The 26,076-nt window shown below is 42.2% G+C and overlaps 1 protein-coding gene and 1 long non-coding RNA gene across 8 annotated transcripts; both read left to right on the top strand.

Moving 5' to 3' along the window:
- The first annotated feature begins 4,050 nt into the window (after positions 1-4,050).
- Positions 4,051-6,007, top strand: LOC109897542 (uncharacterized). Of its 2 annotated transcripts, none has more exons than XR_002256220.2 (3): positions 4,051-4,593; positions 4,873-5,305; positions 5,442-6,007. It is a non-coding gene; the product is annotated as an uncharacterized LOC109897542 (long non-coding RNA). The 2 variants fall into 2 exon arrangements; XR_002256219.2 differs by having other exon boundaries at positions 4,862-5,305.
- A 1,375-nt stretch (positions 6,008-7,382) lies between these two features.
- On the top strand, positions 7,383-25,863 carry LOC109898179 (sentrin-specific protease 5). Of its 6 annotated transcripts, none has more exons than XM_020493031.2 (11): positions 7,393-7,571; positions 12,992-13,117; positions 14,062-15,271; positions 15,347-15,452; positions 15,596-15,743; positions 15,905-15,952; positions 16,099-16,176; positions 21,066-21,203; positions 23,156-23,239; positions 23,326-23,376; positions 23,481-25,863. In XM_020493031.2, exons 3-11 carry the CDS (start codon positions 14,365-14,367, stop codon positions 23,589-23,591), a joined length of 1,671 nt encoding a protein of 556 aa, XP_020348620.1. In that variant the 5' UTR covers positions 7,393-7,571; positions 12,992-13,117; positions 14,062-14,364; the 3' UTR covers positions 23,592-25,863. The 6 variants fall into 6 exon arrangements, with proteins under 6 accessions (XP_031689596.1, XP_031689598.1, XP_020348620.1 ...); XM_020493030.2 differs by having other exon boundaries at positions 7,393-7,576; XM_020493028.2 differs by lacking the exon at positions 12,992-13,117.
- The last annotated feature ends 213 nt before the right edge of the window (positions 25,864-26,076 follow it).

The following is a 26,076-nucleotide window of genomic DNA, read 5'->3' as shown; positions in this document are numbered from 1 at the left end:
ACATAAGTGACATATGGTATCAAGGGCCATTGCTTACTGAACTGTTAGTTGTTGAAGAACAAGTTGTTGATGAACAATTTGAGATGTTACAATGTACAACTTCTCACCAGTGATACAGATCATTGTGTCTATCACAAAGATACATCTACCTTATCAGTTTGTGGTTTCCATCAAGGTGCCCTAACGAGTTTGGTCCAGCAACACAGTATGACCTTCTATGCAGCCTCTGAGGGCAGCCTCCCTCGGGTTAACACGAAGCATGCTGTCCCTCACTCTGCGTCTCTGCACCCAGAGCCCTTAATTGTGATTGAACAGCCTCCGGTCCACGTTTGTCGTTCCCAGCCACCAAGTCCTTAATCTTTTCATTCAGAGCCAAGTCTGACATGTCAGAATATAACGGTGCATGTGACAGATTGAAGTGTCTGGAAAAAAGAGTAACAATGGGCAGGGATGAGGTAATGCATGTCATCATAGTCATTTTAAAGTGCTGTCTTGATTGTAGTCCTTCTAAATTGTTTGATTGGTAAGAAACTGGAAACCATGCATCTAAAGTCTGTAGTTTATAGCATTACTCCCAAGAACAACTGACTTTAGACGACGTTTGACTGTCAATCGAGACACATGTAGAAGATCTGCCATCTGAGACACACTGAAAGCACAGGACATCAGACACCTCAGTTGCTCTTGAGTGATGGCATAACAAGGTGCTCCTCTCCAAGTCCGAGGAGCCCGGTAACTGGAACTGGCTGTAACAATAATACACTGTGTTTAGGCTATTGGGTGGGCTGTATTGTGACAGCCCACCCCCCCCATTCCAAAAACACTTAAATTATAGTAACTGTCACAAATTGTGGCCAAGTAATGTTTTTATAATATTGGAATATTAAAGCCAATAAATAAATAGAAATGTTGACCAAGAACGGATAGAATGGGCAGCAGGAGAACGAAGAGTGAAAAAAACACAAAAAAACAACAGTAAACACAACCACACCCAACATTTATCAGCCTCCCCCCCACCCCTAGCCCACTCAAGGCTCCTCTGCATGGTTTCCATTCTGCAAGAGAATAGAGACCATAGATGGGACTCCGATTCCTGTTCAAACAGTGCCATAGTACTAACGTTAACGTCCCTGGTTTATGTCTGAAGTTGTTACTTCCTACATCGTAGGCTGAGATGAAATATTCATATTTCAAAGGGTATTCAAAAGTAATATCTGTGCTGTTGGAAAGCTGATATGTTGTAGATATTAGCAACATTTTTACAGGGTTGTCCTCGGTCAAATGAGCTTTGTGAGCTTTGTAAATGTTTTCATGCTAATCGCGAGCTAGCGCTGCTAGGACTAGGTAGCATTGAAATTATAGCTAGCCAGCCAGCCTGCCTGAAGCTTTATACCTTCAGTTGTTGTTTTGCCTAAAAATACAAAAACAGGTTTGACGTCAGTACTCCTTGATAAATCACCTTTATGTAACTAGCAGGGCTGTAAAAATATTACAAGACGGCGCCGTTCACTGTGACTATGGCCGGGGTGTGCGGCTAAGGAACGTTATCAAGCTAACTAGTAACTAATTTAGCAATCCAGCCATTTAAATACCAGCATTCATTACAACAAAATACACTGCTCAAAAAAATAAAGGGAACACTAAAATAACACATCCTAGGTCTGAATGAATGAAATATTCTTATTAAATACTTTTTTCTTTATATAGTTGAATGTGCTGACAACAAAATCACACAAAAATGATCAATGGAAATCAAATTTATCAACCCATGGAGGTCTGGATTTGGAGTCACACTCAAAATTGAAGTGGAAAACCACACTACAGGCTGATCCAACTTTGATGTAATGTCCTTAAAACAAGTCAAAATGAGGCTCAGTAGTGTGTGTGGCCTCCACGTGCCTGTATGACCTCCCTACAACGCCTGGGCATGCTCCTGATGAGGTGGCGGATGGTCTTCTGAGGGATCTCCTCCCAGACCTGGACTAAAGCATCCGCCAACTCCTGGACAGTCTGTGGTGCAACATGGTGTTGGTGGATGGAGAAAGACATGATGTCCCAGATGTGCTCAATTGGATTCAGGTCTGGGGAACGGGTGGGCCAGTCCATAGCATCAATGCCTTCCTCTTGCAGGAACTGCTGACACACTCCAGCCACATGAGGTCTAGCATTGTCTTGCATTAGGAGGAACCCAGGGCCAACCGCACCAGCATATGGTCTCACAAGGGGTCTGAGGATCTCATCTCGGTACCTAATGGCAGTCAGGCTACCTCTGGTGAGCACATGGGGGGCTGTGCGGCCCCCCAAAGAAATGCCACCCCACACCATGACTGACCCACTGCCAAACCGGTCATGCTGGAGGATGTTGCAGGCAGCAGAACGTTCTCCACGGCGTCTCCAGACTGTCACGTCTGTCACATGTGCTCAGTGTTAACCTGCTTTCATCTGTGAAGAGCACAGGGCGCCAGAGGCGAATTTTCCAATCTTGGTGTTCTCTGGCAAATGCCAAACGTCCTGCACGGTGTTGGGCTGTAGTAAGCACAACCCCCACCTGTGGACGTCGGGCCCTCATACCACCCTCATGGAGTCTGTTTCTGACCGTTTGAGCAGACACATGCACATTTGTGGCCTGCTGGAGGTCATTTTGCAGGGCTCTGGCAGTGCTCCTCCTGCTCCTCCTTGAACAAAGGTGGAGGTAGCGTTCCTGCTGCTGGGTTGTTGCCCTCCTACGGCCTCCTCCACGTCTCCTGATGTACTGGCCTGTCTCCTGGTAGCGCCTCCATGCTCTGGACACTACGCTGACAGACACAGCAAACCTTCTTGCCACAGCTCGCATTGATGTTCCATCCTGGATGAGCTGCACTACCTGAGCCACTTGTGTGGGTTGTAGACTCCATCTCATGCTACCACTAGAGTGAAAGCACCGCCAGCATTCAAAAGTGACCAAAACATCAGCCAGGAAGCATAGGGACTGAGAAGTGGTCTGTGGTTATCACCTGCAAGAACCACTCCTTTATTGGGGGTGTCTTGCTAATTGCCTATAATTTCCACCTGTTGTCTATTCCATTTGCACAACAGCATGTGAAATGTATTGTCAATCAGTGTTGCTTCCGAAGTGGACAGTTTGATTTCACAGAAGTGTGATTGACTTGGAGTTACATTGTGTTGTTTAAGTGTTCCCTTAATTTTTTTGAGCAGTGTATATATATTCTACATATACTAGCTAAATATAAAATACTCCCTTGGTCTAATCAGACTTACAATATTAGTGACACATAGGCCTAAGTTACTTGCACTGCTGTCTCAGTCTCTGCAGTCTCCAACATAACTGCATAGCCATACACAGATCCATCCTCTGTGTTAGCTAGCAGATCGACTTTATGATTAAGTAATAATAGTATTTAAAAAGAATCAACCTTGTTAACGTGGTCCAGGATTATCGGAGAGAAGAAGCCAAGTGCAGCTATTTAGGGTCTGTTTGCAGCAGATATGGAAGTTCCTTCTCCCCATCTTCAATTGTGGTGTTGTTACATCAAACTGATTTAATGAAGGAGGAGCTAGGGAAATTGGCAGGTAAAATTAGCATATTAAAGAACACGTTAAGTTAGCGTGTGTAGGTGTTTATTAGGCAGCTATTAGGCGTTAATTTGACGTGTGCAGCACCGCTTGCAGCCATTTATTTAGCACATTTGCATGCGCTTTTTTGATGCGTGTAGGCGTTAATTTAGCGAGTGAAGATTTTAATTTAGCGCTTGCACCTGCTTAAATATTGCGTTTTGACCACGTGCTTTAGGACCCAAACGGTGTTCCATAGGAAACACAGAATCCTGCTCATTACTCCAAGTTCTAATTAGGTCACTTTTTTTTAACCGATTTCGCCATTGACAATTTATTTGATTTTTATTTAAATAGGCAAGCCAGTTAAGAACAAATTCTTATTTACAATGACGGCCTAGGAACAGTGGGTTAACTGCCTGTTCAGGGGCAGAACGACAGATTTGTACCTTGTCAGCTCGGGGGTTTGAACTTGCAACCTTCCGGTTACTAGTCCAACGTTCTAACCACTAGGCTACCCTGCCGACTATGAACAGGGCACCTGGTTTACGCCCCGGAGGCAGGAGGGGTTCCAAAACGAATGCCAGATTAATCGAGTCCCCTCTATGAAGGGAAGCGAAGTAGGAGGTTGGTCAATTTTCACGTGGAGCTAGGCAAAATTAGATTTGTTTACATAATTGAATCCTACAGATGAAGAACCATATATGTGACATAAAAAAATTGATATACATGAAAAATCATTATTGGACACCCTTTTTCTATAGTGAACCGGTTTCACAAGCTTTCCACGCGCTATTTAACAATCATTTTAAATTTAAAGATAGGCTCTCGTGGAATAACCGTTTATGTGCACCACTCAGAATGGACGGACAAGCAAACAACTTTTCTGTTGCTGATGAAAATCGCCGAAATGTGGGAAAGAAACGTAAAACAAAACTAATAGAATGGAAAGACAGGCGAAGGAAGATCTTACGGGATGCTGGAAAACCCTATACAAATCGTAAGGGTTAAGAAAAAACTGGGAAAAGCTGTCCAAAATAGGTATGTGGAAGAACCGTATATCAAACAATCAAGCTAGCTAGCTATAGAGTACAGTAACTAACATGTATGTTCTGGGTTGTCTAATTTGTAACTATAGAGAACTTATTAACTAAGGTTTGTTGGCTACTAACTTGTACATTATCGTTACAAATGTTATTGCTAGATTAGAGAAGAAACATAGCTAGCTACTTTTTCTCCATCCACCGGATGATTCGACATGGCTACAGTAGCTAGCTAGTTATAGGTAACGTTACACTGTATCCTGCAGGGATCCTGCAGGGATTGCACACCGAGGGCCCTGCATATTGAAGTGGGTGAAGGCAAAATTCACGCCACTCACCAAACCAGAGGTGCGCAAGTTGATCATATTCAGTGACAGATGCTGTGGGCAGAATAACAACTGTCTGATGCTCAATCTGATGTCGATGCTCGTCTCTATGGGTTACTTTACCCAAGTTGAGCAGAAGTTCATGGTCTCTGGTCATTCTTTTCTTCATTGTGATTGATCTTTTGCCACCATCGAGAAGAGGCACAAGTTGTCAGTCCTTCATACACCTGATGATGTTTCAAAGATGATACTTGAAGCACAACCAGCAAAACCATTCAAGGTGATGAGGATGCAATGTGAAGACTTCAGGCACCTCCCAGATCCTGTCCTCAAGCGACCAGCTGGACTACAGATCACCTCAGTGAAGTGGTTAAAAAGTCACAGGTATTGCACAGAGAATAGTTTACTAACATCCCATCAACATGCAACATGTTGTTCCAACAATAAAATATCCTAATGTTTGACTGTGAAAGTTGTTTATTGATGTCAGGAACTTAAAATGTTTCTGTTCTAATTTCAGTTGAGGATCCTTGGAATCTGTACGCCAGACAGAGCCACAGTCTATTTGAGGGATGGAAATCGTGGCTGATCTCCAAACCACAACAAGGAGCTACACCTCAACCTCCCTATTTTGCAAGCCACTACCCTAGAACATATGAGAGTCCTCTGCCCATAAAAAAAAACAAGTACCAAGATCTGATGACCATGCTCAACTACTTGCCAGCTGCTGCACGCTCTTTTTATAAATCACTGCAGAGTGAATAATTTGTTGTTAAACCAGTCTACATAATTAACTGCTTTTTGCTGTGAGTTTATGATCCCCTGAACCTGTATAGTATGTTGAATCTGAATACATTTCAGAAGACATGTCACCCCTATTAGGAAATTAAATGTATAGTAGGTGTTTTCTATGTGAATCAATTTGTGTATGATTTGAACCAGCACAATATAATGAATTAATTTAATTTTAAGATGTTCCTAGTGTAGAAAATGTTATGTACAATGTGTTCTGTTGAGAATTATTTTGTGTGTGATCATTTGAACTTTTTTTTATCTGAATTAATTAAAAACAAATAAGTCATCACATACAGTATGTGAGTATTCATTTGATCTTGATTCCCTTTTTTTTTATTCATTACAATATACAGTACGTCTCTCTGTCACCACATTTAGCATTAACTCTAAGCAGTTAATACTTGTTTATCGCTGTCACCTCAGTACAGAAGGACATTTCTTGCCTTTAGCATGGGTTTAACGCAATTCAAAACTGAATTGCTGATCATAGTGTTAAACGCAAAGAGAATGGTTTTCTGAATGTTTTGTAATATTGACCTTAGGGACCTGCATAATGGACATGCATATTGGCACATCACATTGATCCATATTTGATATGTACAAGTTGTGCTGGTTTTGATTGAATGAATTTAATTGTATTCTATTTTTGTAGTTATTCTATGGTATTTTCACATTGAGGGCTTAATTTTAAATGAGACTAATATTTCATGACTCAACTTTTAAGAAAAGTCATCAGTGCTAAAGTTGATAGACCACCTTTAAATGAACCTCCATACAAATTAATTAACTACATATTGCGTTCTAGTTATTTACATGAAGGGCATCTGTACTTGAAAGTACTTAAAACATCATATCAGGTGTTAAAAAAGGACATCTTACAACAGTCATGCAAAATGTCACATATACTCTTCTTCCACAAACTGAAATCATCACTGGAGATATACTGTTCTTCCACATTCTAAAAATGAAAACGGCAATAAAAAAGTATTTTTTGAAATAACAAAAAAAATATCAATAGTTGTTGGAAGATATGGGTATGGTGAATTATTTGTCAACCATAAAACACCTAATGTGGTACACACAATTAATAATATACAAATAACTGATTATCTTCAAATGGAAAAATTGTCACATATATGGTTCTTCATCTGTAGAATTAAATTGTAATGCAAACCAAACCTTCACTTGTTGTGAAGCACTGAAGTTCCAAACTGTTTTAAACGAGACAGACAAAAATGATTCTATTTACACTTTGTAGTCACTTTTGACACTAGAGTAAATGTTTCAGACTCATATTGATGCCAGACTCATATTGATTGAATGGATTTCTATTCTAGAAATTGTTGGGAAGTACTCAGATCCATACTCATTGTGGAGAAGAAAATAATGTCTGTGGGCGTAGTGTATAGCGTTTGGCCAGAGCAAGGAGTTTGGGTAGCCAGGCAACAACTTTCTATCTGTGCCACTATAACAACTGTGACAGTGTAGAGGCAGCGCCATTGAGGCTATCTCCATCTTTAAGAGGTCATATTTCTTTTTCACGATTGGTTGATCCCTCCTGATGACCCAGTTGTACATGACTCCAACCGGGTCACCAGGAGGGATCAGCCAATGAAGTTGGAAGTCCACCCAGTTGACTACATTAGAATGGTGGACGCTCTCAATTGTGCTTCCCACGCTAAGACGACCTTTTGGCCACTCCAGCCCTCTATATTTCTCTATGGTATAGTGTTTGCGCTTAAATGTGACGCAATCAGTAAGCGACATCAAACTAATGAGACCGATTGTTTGACAAGTGATTTGTTTGATATCATTGTAGTAGCGGTGCAACTTGTTTCACTATTGCAGAAATGTGGTAATGTATGTGCTTTTATGTGTTTCTATTGGCGAGTTATCGTTACTGGAAAAAACTAGTTTCTGTGCAGACCGATCGCTTTTTTTCCAGACATGGAAATAACAGGAATAACCATTTGTGTTGGTAGCTAGTCAGCTTGCTATGCTAGCAAGCTTGTTCACCCCTCCTACGTTATCGTGGCTCTTCTGTGTTTTGATATAACATTCGCACACATGACAGCAAACAGAGAAATAGCCTTGCCTTATCCAACCAGCTATTGCAACACGCAAAAGTGGTTCCAAGTTATATTGTATACATGGCTGAGCGCCGAATACGTGGATGTAGATTATGGCACCTCTCGGTTAAATACGAAATACACATTTCAGTTGAATGCATCCAGTTGTACAGCTGACTAGATATCCCCCCTCTTTCCCGTCACATATTAGCTAGGTAACTGGGCGGCAGGTAGCCTAGCGGTTAAGAACGTTGGGTAACCGAAAGGTCGCTAGTTCGAATTCCCAAGCCGACTATGTGCCTAATCTTTCCTTAAGCAAGTCACTTAACCCCAGTTGCTCATGTAGTCGCTCTGGATAAGACCGTCTACAAAATAGTTTGCCAGTTTGTCGTCCTAAAAACCGGAAATTAGGTACTTCTGGTTGTCATTCAAATGGGGAAATAATACGGTTTTGGGATGAACGCCGAAAATAAGGTCTGAGGTTTAAGTTAACACAGGTTTAGGAGAACGTATACGTTTTTGTTCTGAGAAGTCAGTTAACATAATCGTGAATTATTAAGCCATATGTGCTTTATGTACTTTTTTATTACATAAATGCTTAACAATTCAAAGTGACGTTAGCTGATTGATGATCTCTTAGATCAAAACGATATTGTCCATGGAAAGCTTTGTCCAACGAACCATGACGGAATTAGTGCCTACAAAAAGACTCCATTATTATTGCTCTCTATATACCCCATGTCCCGGACCCAAGGTAAGGCTGGACAGTGCATATAAGTATGCCCCCAATCCAAGTCTGAAGTGTAGTACACCCACAGTGCGATTTCAATATATATATATTTTTATATATTTTTGTCAAATTAACTTTTGTCTTTTGTTGAATTTATATTCAACTCTCCAACCTTGTTTAGCATTACTTTGTCCAAATATGGCATGATTCCACTATTTGTAGCTGTTTACATCACTTTTAAATGGTGGGGCTTTATATTTGAAAGCCACCAGCAAATTTCAGTTGTGGCTAATCCTTATTGTGGCTAATTTCACATGGTTGGTAACTAGTCCAACAGCAACTGAACTTGTCAGGGAGATGTTTTATTTGTTAGACATAACCATTATTAGCTGTAATACATGTTATTTTAGAAACGCATTAGCCCTATAAATAGTATGCCAATAATATTAATAATTTACATTTGGATATTGTCTTTATTTACATAATGATAGACAGTAAATGTCAGAATCATAAATATAAATGTCACATCAGTATCCTAGTTGTGGTGGAAGCAAAGAAAAGATTATCTCAGACCTAACATGACGACCAAAATGGCTCCGTGCGTGTGCAGGTTGAGTTTGTCTATCCCACCAGACATGATGAAATAGGTTGAAATATCAAAACGAACTCTGAACCAACTATATTCATTTGGGGACAGCTTGAAACATTTATCTAGCCAGCTTGCTGTGGCTAGCAACTTATCCTGGGATATAAACATTGGTTTGTTATTTTACTTGAAATGTACAAGGTCTCTTTTTTTGATGGATCTTTGTAGAATATCGACCAATTTTTAGTCACATAAAATTGTGTTCTCTCTACTCTGACAAGGAGTCCACAGATAAAGGGGTAACCTATATAGTTTCTAGTAATCTCTCCTAGTTCAGTCTTGTGGGGGGGCTACAGGACAGGCTCGTTGGAATGGAATTAATGGAACGATATCACACACATGGAAACAACATTTTTGATTCTGTTCCATGTATTTCACTGCTGGAGCTGAGAACAATGTAGCTGCCTGACTCGCCCTGCATCCTCACCCTACCTTCCAACCTCCATCTCTCTCCCTGATTCCGTCTCTCCTTTCATAAAACAAAACCATAGATTGTTAACTACCGCATGTGTGTCATGGATCAAGAATGAGAAACATGGAGTCAATTTAAATTTTTCTCGTCCTCCATGCTTCGGTTTTGTATTTTTTTTTTGCCCCTGCAGACAGGAAATTCGAGACATATACAGGATGCTACCCTCCACAGCATAACCTTCACTCCAGATCAAAAATCCAAACCTACAACCTAATTTTGGACTAAAGGACCTGGAAGGATTAATGCTACTATCCATCCTGGAACTGAGACAGACCATATGAAACTTCAATTAGCACTGACGTGTGAGGTGTCAAAGCCTTTGAGCCCAACAAATGGCAGGCTACCCCACCCAAATCCAGAGGCCTTGAAGCCCCCTCCTGCTGTTCAGAGACCATCTACTGGCATTTTCTACAATAGATCTGCCTCCAGAAAAAAGCTTCTTCCAAGTGGGTGTGACACCTTTCCCCAACTACGCCTCCAGCTCACAGGCGTAGTTGGGGAAAGTGACTCTGACCTTATAATGGCTAGTCCCAAGTCGTGTGCATTTTTGCTATTTGTCTCATGATTCCTGCATGCTTTGTTCACTGAACTTTCTTGTTTACCCAACTGTGGGACAGACTGTTTGGGACTTGGGACTCTGACTCTCTATTGGTTACACGGACTCTTGGCCTCCCATCCTATTCTAACCACCTCTCGCCGGCTTTGTATTCATGTTACCGGATGAAATTGCTGTGTAAAATGATCTTGTTGCCATCTGATGCACATTCAAATGTAATAAATCAACACTGCAGAGCTCTCCCTGTCCTCTACTGTGCCTTGATTTTATTACTGTTGATGATATCTGGAAATGTGCATGTACACCCTATCTAATGTTGATAGCCCCAATTCTTGTGCTCTGATATCTGTTTCACTGATTTCTAGTCTTGTAAAAGCCTGGGTATTCTGCACATTAACACTAGAAGTTTATTACCTAAAATCGATCAATTGAAAGTTTGGGTTCACAGCTCCAATCCAGGTGTTGATCATTACTGAGACGTGTTTAAGAAAGTGTTTTGAATACTGATGTTAACCCTTTCTGGTTATAACCTTTTTTGGCAAGACAGATCTTCCAAAGTTGGAGTGGCAATCTTTACCAAGAATCATCTTCAGTGCTCAGTTTCCACCATGTCTCTCCCTAAACCTTTCTCAGATTATTACCAATCCCACAAGGTATGACTCCAAACACTCAGAAAAGGCTACTCTCCTTGATGTTATCCTCACAAATAATCCCAATAGGTATCAGTCTGGTGTTTTCTGTAATGACGTTAGTGATCACTGTTTTACAGCCTGTGTTCCTAATGGCTGCTCAGTGAAACGACGTGTCCTGATTTGTCATAGACACTTGCTAAAAAATGTTAATGAGCAAACCTTCATGACCTGGCCTTTTTAAAAATTGGTATAGAATTAGCTCGATCCCTTCTGAAGATGCTTAGTCCTTTTATTTTTTGATAATTTTAGTGATATTGTTAACAAACATGGCCCATAAAGAGAAATTAGCATTTAAAACAGTTTAAGCCCTTGGTTCGACCGTTATCTTGCAGAGTTACTCCACCTCAATTGCATTTGGCAAAAGGCTCTGCACACGCATACCCAAGCTGATTGGCTCTTGTTCAGGTAAATGAGAAATAAGTGCACTTAGGCTATCCGGAAGGCCAAAGTTACTTTAAGGAGCGGTTCACGCTGTGGGTCTAACTCCAAAAAGTTATTGGAAAATGGATACTAACTGTTATAGGCCTATTTCTATTTTTCCCTGTTTATCAAAAGTGTTGGAAAAACCTGTCAATAATCGACTGGCTTTCTTGATGTCTATATTATTCTCTCTGGTTCGGCTCAGGTTATGGATGTCCCTTTCAACCTTTCAAGGGCCTCAATGATGTCACCATTTCCCTTGATTCTAAGCAATGTCGTGCTGCTATTTTTATTGACTTGGCCAAAGCTTTTGATACGGTAGACCATTCCATTCTTGTGGGCCGGCTAAGGAGTATTGGTATCTCTGAGGGGTCTTTGCTCTGTTTTTCTAACTACCTCTGAGTGCAGTGTATAAAGAGAGAACATCTGCTGTCTCAGCCACTGCCTGTCACCAAGGGTGTACTCCAAGGGTTGATCCTAGGCCCCACGCTCTTCTCAATTTACATCAACAACATAGCTCCGGCAGTAGGAAGCTCTCTCATCCATTTATTTGCAGATGATAGTCTTATACTAAGCTGGCCCCTCCCAGGATTTTGTGTTAAACGCTCTACAACATTTCTTAGTGTCCAACAAGATTTCTCTCCCCTTAACCTTGTTCTCAACACCTCCAAAACAAAGGTCATGTGGTTTGTTAAGAAGAATGCCCCTCTCCCCACAGGTGTGATTACTACCTCTTGTGTCACCTCATACAAGTACTTGAGAGTATGGCTAGCCGGTACACTGTCCTTCTCTCAGCACATGCCAAAGCTGCAGGCTAAAGTTAAATCTAGACTTGGTTTCTTCTATCGTAATCATTCCTCTTTCACCCCACCTGCCAAACTAACTCTGATTCAGATGACCATCTTACCCATGCTAGATTACAGGGACGTAATTTATAGATCGGCAGGTAAGGGTGCTCTGTAGCGGCTAGATGTTCTTTACCATTCGGCCATCATATTTTGCACCAATGCTCCTTCTAGGACACATCACTGCACTCCTATACTCTTCTGGTCATCTCTGTACACCTGTCGCAAGAGCCACTGGTTGATTATTTATAAAACCGTCTTAGGCCTCATATCTACTGCAGCCCTCATCCTCATCCAACACCTGTTCTGCCAGTCACATTCTGTTAAATGTCCCCAAAGCACAGACATCCCTGGGTCACTCATCTTTTCACTTCTCTGCAGCTTGCCACTTGTGCTGTTTGTACCATGTGTTGTGCTGCTACCATGCTATGTTGTCTTAGGTCTCTCTTTATGTTGTCTCTTGTCGTGATGTGGAGGCCTTTTTGGTAGGTTGTCATTGTAAATAAGAATATGTTCTTAACTGACTTGTCTAGTTAAAGATATTCCATTCCAGCCGTTCCAATGAGCCTGTCCTCCTATAGCTCTTCCCACCAGCCTCCACTACTGGTTGGCAACCAACTTTAAGGTGCATTACTGCAACTGACTGGAGTCTGAACCTCTCACCTTTCAATTATCCACATGGGTATATTCTCCTAAAAACCAATGATGAGATAGTGAGGCACGGCTTGCAGCGCGTCAAGTGTCTAAAATAGACCAAAATACAGCCCAAGTTATATTTCAGTTGCTGGATATAGATGCTCGCTTGAAACGATTGAATAACATGTATGTGTACATTTATTTTGCAGCTCACGCAATGCGTCCGGTGTGGTCAGCATGTAACTAGTGCCTATTGAAGAATCTTTTTTCCTGGGGAACTTTTGTTTAGAATTTCCCCGATGCTCATTCTGAACGTGAACACGCATCACTTGCGGGTACGGTTTTAGAAACACTGGTTCCTTTTCATATTAGCAATAAATAATTTTCAGAACATAATGTTAAAGCTGTAATATGTGACTTTTGGGTGACCCGACCAAATTGAACTGTGTGTGTGTAGATCTGTCATTGAAAGCAAGTCCTAAGAAGCGGTAGATCTGTTCTATGCTTCCCATTTAAGTTTATTTTTTTGCATCTTACTTTAGGTTTTGAAAACCAGCTGAAAAGACAATATTTTTGGTTATGGAAAAGATTTCACATGGTAGAGAATATTTGAACACTAAACTTGCTTGTTTGGTCACAAACTAAAATTACACAATCTATTAGATTTTTAGCAACCAAGAAATGGTGGAGTGATTTCTGCATAGTGCATCTTTTTAAATTGCTACACCTTTTTAGTGTTACTGTTCCCACACGGCCATATCTCCACGTTACAGCGGGTGTTTACGGAAGACTGAGGCGGCACCTGTGCTAACTAGCTACGTAGTATGCTCAACACTTGTGTAGCGGAAGAAGGCCGGTTAAGAAGAAGAAGCCGGTTAAAACCGTGTACAGAAAGTGTATTTTCCATTTGTGAAATAATTTTGACGTGATATGAAAGTAAAGGGCTTTATGCTTCCAACTGTTTTTCAATTGAGAATCGATTCATGTTTAGATGGAGTTTTTGGCTGCCAGAGCCAGTCTACCTCTGAAAATAACCTATATCCTTGGACCTTAAGAAGTAACTGTAGGCTCTCCTACACTCCTTAAGAGTACATTCTTGTGCTAGGAAATTATTAGATATCTGTGATGGAGCAACACAGGTCATACCGCTTTCTTCTAATATGCCTAGCTATCTACACAGTACTGTTGTCATCAAATTGCACAGAGTAGTATGTTCATTTCACACACTAATTGTTAATTTTACACATTTAGCCTAACACGGCTCTTTACTTGAATGCAGCTTCTTCCTTGGCTCCTAAGAAGAGTTGTTGGAGCAGGTTGTGAGAAGACGACCCACGGAACTGAACGCTTGTTGGTACGGTGTATGTTCACAAACCCGCCATTCCGGAGTCCTGCATAGGAGGAGCAGCAAGGCCTAGTCCCTGAGAACCTACATTCTCCACCATCTGAGAGACTGGTGTGACTCATCTAGAGAGTCCATCCACTGGGGAGCTCCATGGTACAGGACCCCTGAAGGGCTGGGACCAGCACTGAGGGCCAGAGGCAGCCGTGGCGAGATGGGGTAGGGGCTGAGGACAGAGCCATGGTTCATAACGGCTCAGCCCCCCACACGCCGCCAGCACAAGTGGGCACCAATGGCCGCTCTTCTGAGAGGAAGAGGACACCGAAGGCATGTGACTGCTGTGGGCCCAACTCTAAGCTCCATGATGGGAAGGCCCCACATGGGAAGAATCCGGGTGGCAAGTCCCGACAACGCAGGGCCCAGCCGGGGAAGGGCAAGGGCCAGGCACTGGGGGAGATCCCTAAGAGAAAGGGTGGTCGCCCATCTTATAAGAAGACCCTGATGACAGAGGAGCAGGTAACAGCCATCCGAGAGGAGCTGGAGAAAGACTCTGCTGTGGAGCAGGTAACAAGCCCTTTGCCCTCACCTGTAACCAACTCTGTTGGTCAAACCTTATTGAACTCTATGGGTCAGAAGTTAACGTACACTATGGTTAAACTGGTGAATAAGTCTGTGGTTCAACCGGTAACGACATCAGTGGTTGAGCATTTTGCTGATTCAATAATAGAGCAGGAGAGAGCCTGTGAAGGGGCTGTGTGTGAGGGGGAAAAGGCCCCTGGTTCAGTCAAACAGCCGGTTATAGACCCTAAGATGGAGGTCATAAAGCAGCCCCCGCCCCAGGCTGGTGACCCAGCTGTCTTCCTTTCCAACGGTACATCAGCTGTCCCCAAAGAGGAACCAACAGACTGTAGCGCCCCTATGGAGGTGGAACCATCAGCCATAGCCTGTGTTTCCCCAGGCATTATTCTGTGCAGCACCCTACACACATTTGCTCTGTGGGACCACCGAGATTACTGCAAGATAGGTGTGTGGGCTCAAAGACTTGAGCAGGGAAGTGCCACAGACCTAGCACAGCAGTCTCAGCCATCACCACAACAACCCAAACCAGAAGAGGGCATCCATGAAGGAATCAGAGACCTCATCCATGGTACTAGACTTTTATTGTAACTATGATTTCATATGGATATGACCTTTTTAGTTAAGGTGTCTGTCTCTCCCACAGAGTTTCTGGAGCTCTTCTATGTGACGTACGGGAGTTTCATCCCCCTCAGTGAGACTGATGTCTTGGAGCACCTGAAGAACAAGTGTAACACGGACTTCATTGACAAGTATGAATCATGAGACACCCCACAAACCAGTTTAACTTTCACCACTGATTTCCATTGTTATGCTGATTGCATCTGTTGCATCTTTTGTCTACTTGGAATTCCATTTGACCCTTGGTTTGACCTGTCTCATCTCTCTGTACCAGGAAGCTAAACATCCATTTAGAAGTTTTGAAGTACAAAGCGGGTCTAGCCTCCATCCCTATGAACTGCTTTAAAGTGGACTACAACAAGCACACTCTGACCCTGGAGGACCTGTCCACACTGGACGATCAAAACTGGGTCAACGACCAGGTAGCTATGGCCCATAGAAAATGGTGCTTGCTGCTTATAAACCTGATTCACTGTTTTATCTAACCTGAAATTCAAAAACTTTAGTGCAGAGGCCCTATGTTCCACCAAGAATGAAGAGGATTAAGTAAACGTTTTCCTATTTCTTTGTCTTGTGTGTCTAGGTGATAAACATGTATGGCGAATTGATCATGGAGGCTACAGAGCACAAGGTGGGAGTACATTCCTAACTGCATTCATTTTGGATCCTTGATCAGAATGTTCAACAAAGGGTTATTGGTAAATTGGAGTTGTTAAGATGGCCGTCTTATGTTGCATTTCCAAGGTTACTGAATTTTCTTCTGTTTTTCTCCTGCAGGTTCATTTCTTTAACAGCTTCTTTCACAGGCAGCTGGTGGCCAAAGGCTATGAAGGGGTTAAGAGATGGACCAAAAAGGTAAGCTGATGGTAGATCAGATCATAAGCTCTGTAGTGCTGAGTGATTAACCAAAATTATGTTTTATTTTTGTGGTTATTAAACAACTAATTGACTGATGTCAGATCATTTAGTTTCTAGTTGTGAGCCCAATACTCAATTTCTCTAGAAATTAAATTATTAACGAGAGAAGTCAAGAACTGATGGACTCTGGGCTGAAGTAAGTTTTAGTTTTATTAAGCAAATATTCAACCTAGATCATTGCAGAAAGGTGGCAATTAACAAAAATATAAATATTTTACTGCGTTACAGAAAATCTGTCAATTGAAAAACTCATCTATGGATTTCACGTGACTGGGAATACAGATATGCATCTGTTGGTCACGGATGCCTTAAAAAAAAATTAAAAAAAATGTGCCTCAGGATCTTGTCACAGTATTTTTGTGCATTCAAATAGCCATTGATAAAATGCAATTGTGTTTGTAGCTTATGCCTGCCCATACCATAACCCCAACGCCACCATGGGGCACTCCGTTCACAATGCTCCCTACAAAACTTATGACATATGTGGCATTGTGACACCTCCACATGTTAGTGGCCTTTTGGCCAGCACAAAGTGCACCTGTGTAATGATCATGCTGTTTTAATCGGGTTATTTATATGCCACACCTGTCATGTGGATGGATTATCTTGACAAAGGAGAAATGTTCTCTAACATGTATGTAAACAAATTTGTGCATAATTGGAGAGAAATAAGCTTTTTGTGCGTTTGGAGCATTTCTGGTATCTTTTATTTCAGCTCATGATGGGACAAACACTTTGCATGTTGTGTTCATTTTTGTTCAGTGTACTGTCGTGGCCAAAAGTTGAGTGACATATTAATTTCCACAAAGGTTGCTGCTTCAGTGTATTTAGATATTTTTGTCAGATGTTACTATGGAATATTGAAGTATAATTACAAGCATTTCATAAGTGTCAAAGGCTTTTATTGACAATCACATGAAGTTGATGCAGAGTCAATATTTGCAGTGTTGACCCTTCTTTTCAAGACCTCTGCAATCCGGCCCTGGCATGCTGTCAATTAACTTCTGGACCACTGATTGCAGCCCATTCTTGCATAATCAATGCTTGGAGTTTGTCAGAATTTGTGGGTTTTTGTTTGTCCACCCGCCTCTTGAGGATTGACCACAAGTTCTCAATGGGATTAAGGTCTGGGGAGTTTCCTGGCCATGGACCCAAAATATCGATGTTTTGTTCCCCGAGCCACTTAGTTATTACTTTTGCCTTATGGCAACATGCTCCATCATGCTGGAAAAGGCATTGTTCGTCACCAAACTGTTCCTGGATAGTTGGGTTAAGTTGCTCTCGGGGGATGTGTTGGTACCATTCTTTATTCAGGGCTGTGTTCTTGGGCAAAATTGTGAGTGAGCCCACTCCCTTGGCTGAGAAGCAACCTCACACATGAATGGTCTCAGGATGCTTTACTGTTGGCATGACACAGGACTGATGGTAGCGCTCACCTTGTCTTCTCCGGACAGGCTTTTTTCCGGATGCCCCAAAAAGGGGATTCATCAGAGAAAATAACTTTACACCAGTCCTCAGCACTCCCTGTACCCTTTGCAGAATATCAGTCTGTCCCTGATGTTTTTCCTAGAGAGAAGTGGCTTCTTTGCTGCACTTCTTGACACCAGGCCATCCTCCAAAAGTCTTTGCCTCACTGTGCGTGCAGATGCACTCACACCTGCCTGCTGCCATTCCTGAGCAAGCTCTGTACTGGTGGTGCCCTGATCCTGCAGCTGAATCAACTTTAGGAGACAGTCCTGGCGCTTGCTGGACTTTCTTGGACGCCCTGAAGCCGCCTTCACAACAATTGAACCACTCTCCTTGAAGTTCTTGATGATCCGATAAATGGTTGATTCAGGTGCAAGCTTACTGGCAGCAATATCCTTGCCAGCAATATCCTTGCCAGCAATATCCTTGCCTGCAATATCCTTGCCTTTTTGTGCAAAACAATGATGACTGCACATGTTTCCTTATAGGTAACCATGGTTGACAGAGGAAGAACAATGATTCCAAGCACCACCATCCTTTTGAAGCTTCCAGTATGTTATTCGAACTCAATCAGCATGACAGAGTGATCTCCAGCCTCGTCAACACTCGCACCTGTGTTAACGAGAGAATCACTGACATGATGTCAGCTGGTCCTTTTGTGGCAGGACTGAAATGCAGTGGAAATGTTTTTGGGGGTTTCCGTTCATTTGCATGGCAAAGAGGAACTTTGCAGTTAATTGCAATTATCTGATCACTCTTCATAACATTCTGGAGTATATGCAAATTGCCATCATACAAACTGAGGCAGCAAACTTTGAAAATTAATATTTGTGTCATTCTCAAGAATTTGGCCACAACTGTACAATGACCATAATCCGTGGTGCCTGTTTCTAGCTCTGACAGAAATCGGTATACTGTAGAGTAATTAACTGACAATGTCACAAACGGTGCACATGCTTCTGTGTTGTGATTCTGGATGGCCAGATGTCTAGCAACAATGACAAGAAGCTGCCATGTGAGGAATCATAGTTGGCTCGTTTCAGTTTTATCTTGTTCTTGATACCATGTCTTGTTTTCTATTTTGACACTTTGCTCGCTTGCTAACCAACATCTGTTACGGATTATTTGAGACAAGTGTGCAAATGTTTGCTTTCAATCAAATTGGCGACTAAATCTAGTTTACATGTTGTCAACCATCTAAGCCAACCCAGTCTGTTTTGCCCCATAGTTGCACACGCTCCAGTTTTGTTGCTAAACAACCAACCCGTCTATGCAATGAAGCAATGCTCATGTCTCCACCCTAACAATGGGAGCCATTGCCCCCAAGGTGGGAAGGCAGGCGACCAGCTTAGGTCCAAAATAAGCCCATAGAAACGCATTGGGCTTATTTTGGACAGATTTTGCCGCGAGTAAAACTTTTCGCTTCCTCTCTGGAGAGATGCACTTTTTTTTTTGCACTTGCTGCGTTAGGTTAGATACAGACTGTGTGAGGAGTGTATGCATTCGAAGAAGACTGCTCTGCAGCATACTTGGGCAGGCTAGACTAGCTGAATAGAATGACTAAAGTCAGTACAGTATGGGGAGCACAGAACGTTGGATTGGCTGGCTGCTACTGCCTGGGCAGAGATGATGACTTTACGGAATGAGAAATCATTTACTCAAATAAAAACGGATATACACAACTGAAATATTGTATTTCATATTATACAACGGGTGGTTTGGAATTCCCATTGTTAGAGCCTCTCCTGTCCATGATAGAGACAACACACATGGCCACGTTCATATAAAGTGGCATTGTTTGTTTTTACCTAGCAACGCACTACTACTTTTACAACCACTAGTCTTAACACCTGTAACTCGTCATGGATGACTTTTAAAGTTACTTTTTGATTTGTTTTATCCACTAAAGTTTAATGAATGGTGCCAACAAGAAGAGCAAGTGGACCAGCAACCTGAGCCTAGCATTAACGTTAGACATGCAGAAATCGGTAATGTTAGCGCTGCTATTGAGGACAAAGAAAAGGAGTGAAATGAAGAACCCTAGCTACATCACTGCCCAGTTGGTTTGTATTGAAGTGCTTTCTGGAATGGCTGTCAAAAGCCATGATAAAAAAATGTCAAAATGCATGGCCTCTCGTATTATTGCTTAAGTAATTTCCCATGTTTTTATTGATACCTAACGGAGACTATAGAATATTTTCAATGTTTGGGCAATTGAATGTTTACTATTTTTGGCTTTGGAATTTCCATTAAAAAGCTCATTTATTTTTATGTAATTATTTCATAATGCATTTCATTTTTAAATAATTATCGAAACTGAAAACCGTGATTAAAAACATCAATCTGAAGCTGAACTGACTTCAAAAAGCATTAAAGCTCTGAATAAAGTTAGACAAGTGATTGTGTTTTGATCTGAGCCCTAAAGTTTATAAACCAGGGTCGTAGGGGCTCCCTGGTGGCACAGTGGTCTTGGACACTGCATCGCAGCGCTAGCTGTGCCACCAGAGACTCTGGGTTCGGGCCCAGGCTCTGCCGCGACCGGGAGGTCCGTGGGGCTACGCACAATTGGCCTAGCGTCATCCGGGTTAGGGAGGGTTTGGCCGGTAGGGATATCCTTGTCTCATCGGACTAGCGACTCCTGTGGCAGGCCGGGCGCAGTGCACGCTAACCAAGGTCTCGGTGTTTCCTCCGACACATTGGTGTAGCTGGCTTCTGGGTTGCGGCTTAATTGGGTTGTGTTTCGGAGGACGCATGGCTTTCGACCTTCGTCTCTCCCGTACGGGAGTTGTAGCGATGAGACAAGATGGTAATTACTAACAATTGGATACCACAAAATTGTGGGGAAAAGGGGGTAAAAAAAAAATCTATAAACCAGGGTCGCTACTGTACACTTATTTTATCGATAGGTGCTTGTGCGTTGTCAGCAGTACAACTGAAATGTCTTCTGCATTTAACCCAACCCCTCTGAATCAGATAAGCACACCAAAGACTGAAATGGCGACAAATAAAATGAAGATGGCACTTCTAAAAGCCTATTTCACATGAGTATGCTGAATTAGCAATAACTTTTCTTTAATTTTGTTTTCATCACAAATGAAAATGTGGCACTGACTACCCATTTAATTTGTTTCAGCATTGTTGCAATGAAGAGTTTGACTAGCCACACGCGACATGCACGCACAGTTACAAGCCTGCTAGAATTGGCAGCAGGCAGAGGAGCAATATCCATGGTATCCATCCAGTATGGACAAAGCCTGAACTAGAATGTGACGCTGACTGAAACTGGCTAGCTTTTAGAAAACCTGCGTAGATCTTGCTTGCTTCGTAGTATACCACTCGGGTCTCTCTCTGTTTGGCAGGTGGATCTGTTTTCCAAGAGTCTGCTGCTGATTCCTATCCACCTGGAGATCCACTGGTCCCTGATCACAGTAGACATGGCCAACCACCACATCCACTACTATGACTCACAGGGCATTGTCTTCAAATACACCATAGAGGTACGATCACACACACTTTACAGTCCTCTGCTGCTCAATGAAACTCTTGCTTCTCTGAATTTCATCCTGGACATGAGGAACATTGATTTGATAAGCATGGAAAATATTAACATAGGACCGCTGATTGCATTTTTGGGGGGGGGGGGGGGGGCTCAGTTAGACATACTGTTGAGTACAATTTAGACATTTGGTTGTGCATAAATGTCAATCAATTAGCCCATGACAGCCAATTTGTTTGGGGGGATTGGTAAGTTAGTCTAGTGGCCAGTGATATAAACTTGTGGTAAGCATGGTTGAATTACAATTGATCATCAGTTAACACAAACTCAGCAAAAAAATTGTCCCTTTTTCAGGACCCTGTCTTTCAAAGAATTTGTAAAAATCCAATTTACTTCACAGATCTTCTTTGTAAAGGGTTTAAACACTGTTTCTCATGCTTGTTCAATGAAACAAACAAGTAATGACCTGTGGAACGGTCGTTAAGACACTAACCACTTACAGACAGTAGGCAATTAAGGTCACAGTTATGGAAACTTAGGACACTAAAGAGGCCTTTCTACTGACGCCAAAAGAAAGATGCCCAAGGTCCCTGCTCATCTGCGTGATTGTGCCTTAGGCATGCTGCAAGGAGGCATGAGGAGTGCAGATGTGGCCAGGGCAATAAATTGCAATGTCCATACCGTGAGACGCCTAAGACAGGATGGACAGCTGATTGTCCTCGCAGTGGCAGACATCCAAACATCACATCTGCGGGACGGGTACAGGATGACAACAACCACTGCCCGAGTTACACCAGGAACGCACAATCCCTCCCTCCAGTGCTCAGACTGTCCGCAATAGCCTGAGAGTGGCTGGACTGAGGGCTTGTAGGCCTGTTGTAAGGCAGGTCCTCATCAGACGTCACTGGCAACAACATTGCCTATGGGCACTAACCCACTGTCGCTGGACCAGACAGGACTGGCTAAAAGTGCTCTTCACTGAGGAGTCGCAGTTCTGTCTCACCAGGGTTGATGGTCGGATTTGTGTTTATTTGGAGGTGGAGGGTCCATCATCATCGTGTGTCACAGCATCATCGGACTGAGCTTGTTGTCATTGCAGACAATCTCAACGCTGTGCGTTACAGGGAAGACATCCTCCTCCCTCATGTGGTACCCTTCCTGCAGGCTCATCCTGACATGACCCTCCAGCATGGCAATGCCACCAGCCATACTGCTCGTTCTGTGCATGATTCCCTGCAAGACAGTCAGTGTTGCCATGGCCAGCGACGAGCCCGGATCTCAATCCCATTGAGCACGCCTGGGACCTGTTGGATCAGATTGCTAGGGAATTCTCCCCCAGAAATGTCCAGGAACTTGCAGGTACCTCAGTGGAAGAGTGGGGTAACGTCTCACGGCAAGAACTGACAAATCTGGTGCAGTCCATGAGGAGATGCACTGCAGTACTTAATCAGCTGGTGGCCACACTAGATACTGACTTATGTTTGATTTTGTTAGTCACATGTCTGTGGAACTTGTTCAGTTTGTCTGTTGAATCTTTTGTTCATACAAATATTTACACGTTAAGTTGGCTGAAAATAAATGCAGTTGAGAGTGAGGACTTTTTTTTGCTGAGTTCATAAAAAATGGCATACATTTTGTGTAGAATTGCATAATATTTGCTGTAAAACTACACATTTTCTCTCTGCCCCATGGCAAAATGTGTAAAATTGTAGGAAATTAACTAAACATATTTATTTTTCTCTTGGCTGCTAAAATGTTTTGCTCAGAAGGTCGTGGTGGGGGGCTGTATTGCTGTGGGTACAGACCCATCAGCCACTGCGGCCTCATGAGTTCCCTTTTTTTGTGGCCCCCATCAGTTGCTCATCCCTGGTCTACCTAATCCACATTTTGGGAACCTCGAAGGAGTCCGTGTGTAACTCAACCTTTGTTTTCCTCTTGTTATCGGCCCGACAGAACATCATGAGATACATCCTGGCCGAGGCGAAGGAGAAGAAACAAGCTACCTATCAGAATGGCTGGAAGATGATTATAAACAAGGTATTGTTTCAGATGGCACCATGTGACTGTTCTCTCACATTTTCCAATTGGCTCTTTTGACTACTGTCTCTGGTTCTCACCCTCAGGGTATTCCTCAACAGAAGAACGACAGTGACTGTGGAGTCTTTGTATTGGAGGTGAGTGAGGAATTTCCCCCATACTGCAAATTCCCCACACGCACACTGCTATGGTGAGCCTTTATTGATTTTTTTTTAAATATTTTTTTCTCTGCTTCTCACAGTACTGCAAGTGCCTGGCTTTAAAAGAACCGCTGCAGTTCACACAGGATGACATGCCCAAAGTCCGCAAGAGGATTTACAAAGAGCTCTGTGACTGTAAACTGAGTGACTGACTGACCACAGCTGAGAAAGTACACCTGCCTCTCCAGTGAACCGTGGGTTAACAACTGTTATTGCACAAGGGCCATTTAACACTTTTTTTTTTTTTTTAACTACTAGAGCCAAGGAGAAACTGAAGGAAATGCCGTAGAGACACGACATTTGACTGGTGACAGTATTTTCTCTCCTTCAGAGGAGGGCCAGCGGTGCATATTCTGCAATAATTGTATTTATTTTTAAATGCCCCGTTTTTAAAAAATAATCTTTAACGGGAGGGAGGGACCTGAGACTTTGAATTCCTTTGGGAGTTGAGGTCCACAAAGTTTCCATTGTTGACTGACTGACCTGGGTCTGGAGCTAAAGCTGCTGCTATAAGGTTTCAGATGCCAGTGACGGACCTATATGTGCTGATAGCGTTTCCTAACTTCAGTTCTTGAAATGTAAATGGCAGATTATATGGGACATTGGGTGAAATTTGAAGGTTCTTGTTTTATATCATGTAATCTCTGCCTGACTAGTGCGGTAAAGAACAAGAAGACTCATCAAAGGCTAGCTTTTAATTGAATGTACTGTTTTGTTACTACCGCTCTCTTGGGCTAGATTCCATCTGTATCACGGACGATCCACAGTTTTACAAATTAAAGGTAATTTCCAATTGCGCTGACATGCAGCATTTACGTGAATGCAGTCTCTGCGAACGCGGGAACATTGTCTTGAAATGTAAATCGAGCTATAACGTGGATCTTTCCCGCTAGGGATTGAATTCATCTCTTAGTTCTTGTGAAACTCCTTCGCATCAAACAGCAGTTGAGACAGTTAAGCTTAGATTCAATGTGGAAGATCCGAACTATAGGGAGACATTTCAATGTTTCTGCATTCGGTAAATATTACACGTGTCGGCTCAATCAGAAATTACATTTACATTGCGCCATTACATTGATCTTTCAGGAGTTAAGTGGGAGATATTTAGTTACAATTGGCCATGCTACTCCACTGAAAATGGCTTCATAAACACTGCTCTTTCTACTTCTGTCAAATACTGTACATCTTATTGTTTTTGAACCGCATATCTTGACATAGTGTACTGAGGAAGAAGTAATGCCTTTTTTTTTTGTATGAGGGGCTGGCAAGCTATGGTTCTCATTGGAGGACCACCAAGCACTTGAGCTGACTCAGTTGGTGTCAGTTACCCATCTGAGGGAGCTGGTCCACAGACTGGGTGTAGTTGGGGAAACGCTGCTGTCGAACATGCTGAAGGAATCCATCTATACTGTCATCCATTTCATTCCAGAACACTAGGTACCATTAGAGATCATGTTCACAGCATTCTCTGTACTAGGGTTAAATCTGTTTAATCTTCGTTGAGAGAGACTTTCTGTGTTTTATTTGATATTGTTCTTGATTTAAGCTGCTGTGGTAGAACCTAAAATATTGTATTGCAATTTATTGATGTAATACAGGGTTATACTTAGATACCCAGGGGGGTTAAATTGGGATTCTCTAGATGTGAAAACTGTCCTCAAAATTTCATGTTAATGGAAGTTCCCAATGTATGCGTCTCATCCTAAACGGTGGCACAGTTTCCTTTCTAAGTTGACTCCTGAATACATTCATACAAACACCATGATGTAGCTTGTATGACTCAGGCATTAATTTTCTCTACATTGGTTTTAATTCATGTTTGAGAGATTACTCAGTTGTTGCATCAGGAGGATGCAACGACCCAGAGGCCCAGCCACACCGAACATAGGGGTATCCTATGACACAAGCTAGATCTACTCAGGGTTTTCTAAAGCTAACCAGCTTGTGTTAGCTTCACATTCCAGGTCTGGCGTTTTCTGTATTAGGACGGTGGATATTGCTTGTCCGCCTGCCACTAACTCTAGCAGGCTTCTAACTGCGGGCTAGTCGAATGCTGAACTCTTCATTGAGACACTGAAACATCAATTCATGTTTCAGTCCGTGCCACATTTTCATTTGTGCCAAAATGTATTCTTGCAAATTCGGCAAGCTACAGCCTCAATCCCAATTGTGTGAAAAAGGCTTTTATAAGTGCCGGCTTAATTGTATTGTTAATGATGTCTTTGGTGTGCTTATCAATGCATAAGCACCTTTTTCCTTCCCACTCCTATTGCTAAAATAATTGTATCAATTTTATTTATCATACTAAACTTTTACTGTGTATAGTTTCAAATGCATTCTGTAAATACAAAATAATTTGATGGGTATTTTAACATGTTACTATTTTTAACAACCAAAATGGATTAATAAAATATTTAATCAGTCTTTCGCAAATGAAGGGGATGATGATGATGATGATGATGATGCAATCTTTGCGCGTGGGAGGGAATTTGATTTCACTGGTCCTCAACTCGCTGCTCAGACACTTCATTCAGAAGAAATGGAGTTTGCCTGCCCTGGAGCAAGTTAGTTTTGAAGGATTTGTTGCCATAGAAATGTACCTGACTGAAACTAGTTATCAGGAGTTGACAAGTTACC

Source organism: Oncorhynchus kisutch, linkage group LG10 (genome assembly GCF_002021735.2).
Source record: "Oncorhynchus kisutch isolate 150728-3 linkage group LG10, Okis_V2, whole genome shotgun sequence".
Classification (NCBI taxonomy): domain Eukaryota; kingdom Metazoa; phylum Chordata; class Actinopteri; order Salmoniformes; family Salmonidae; genus Oncorhynchus; species Oncorhynchus kisutch.
The sequence above is the reverse complement of the archived record's forward strand: the minus strand, read 5'-3'. Positions and strand labels throughout refer to the sequence as shown.

Excerpts from the sequence above, each read along its gene's own strand:
- LOC109898179 (XM_020493028.2), top strand. The coding sequence starts at position 14,365 with ATGGTTCATAACGGCTCAGCCCCCCACACGCCGCCAGCACAAGTGGGC. Across the intron at positions 15,272-15,346 it reads AATCAGAGACCTCATCCATG|AGTTTCTGGAGCTCTTCTAT; the intron begins GTACTAGACTTT and ends TCTCTCCCACAG. Across the intron at positions 15,953-16,098 it reads TGGAGGCTACAGAGCACAAG|GTTCATTTCTTTAACAGCTT; the intron begins GTGGGAGTACAT and ends TTTCTCCTGCAG.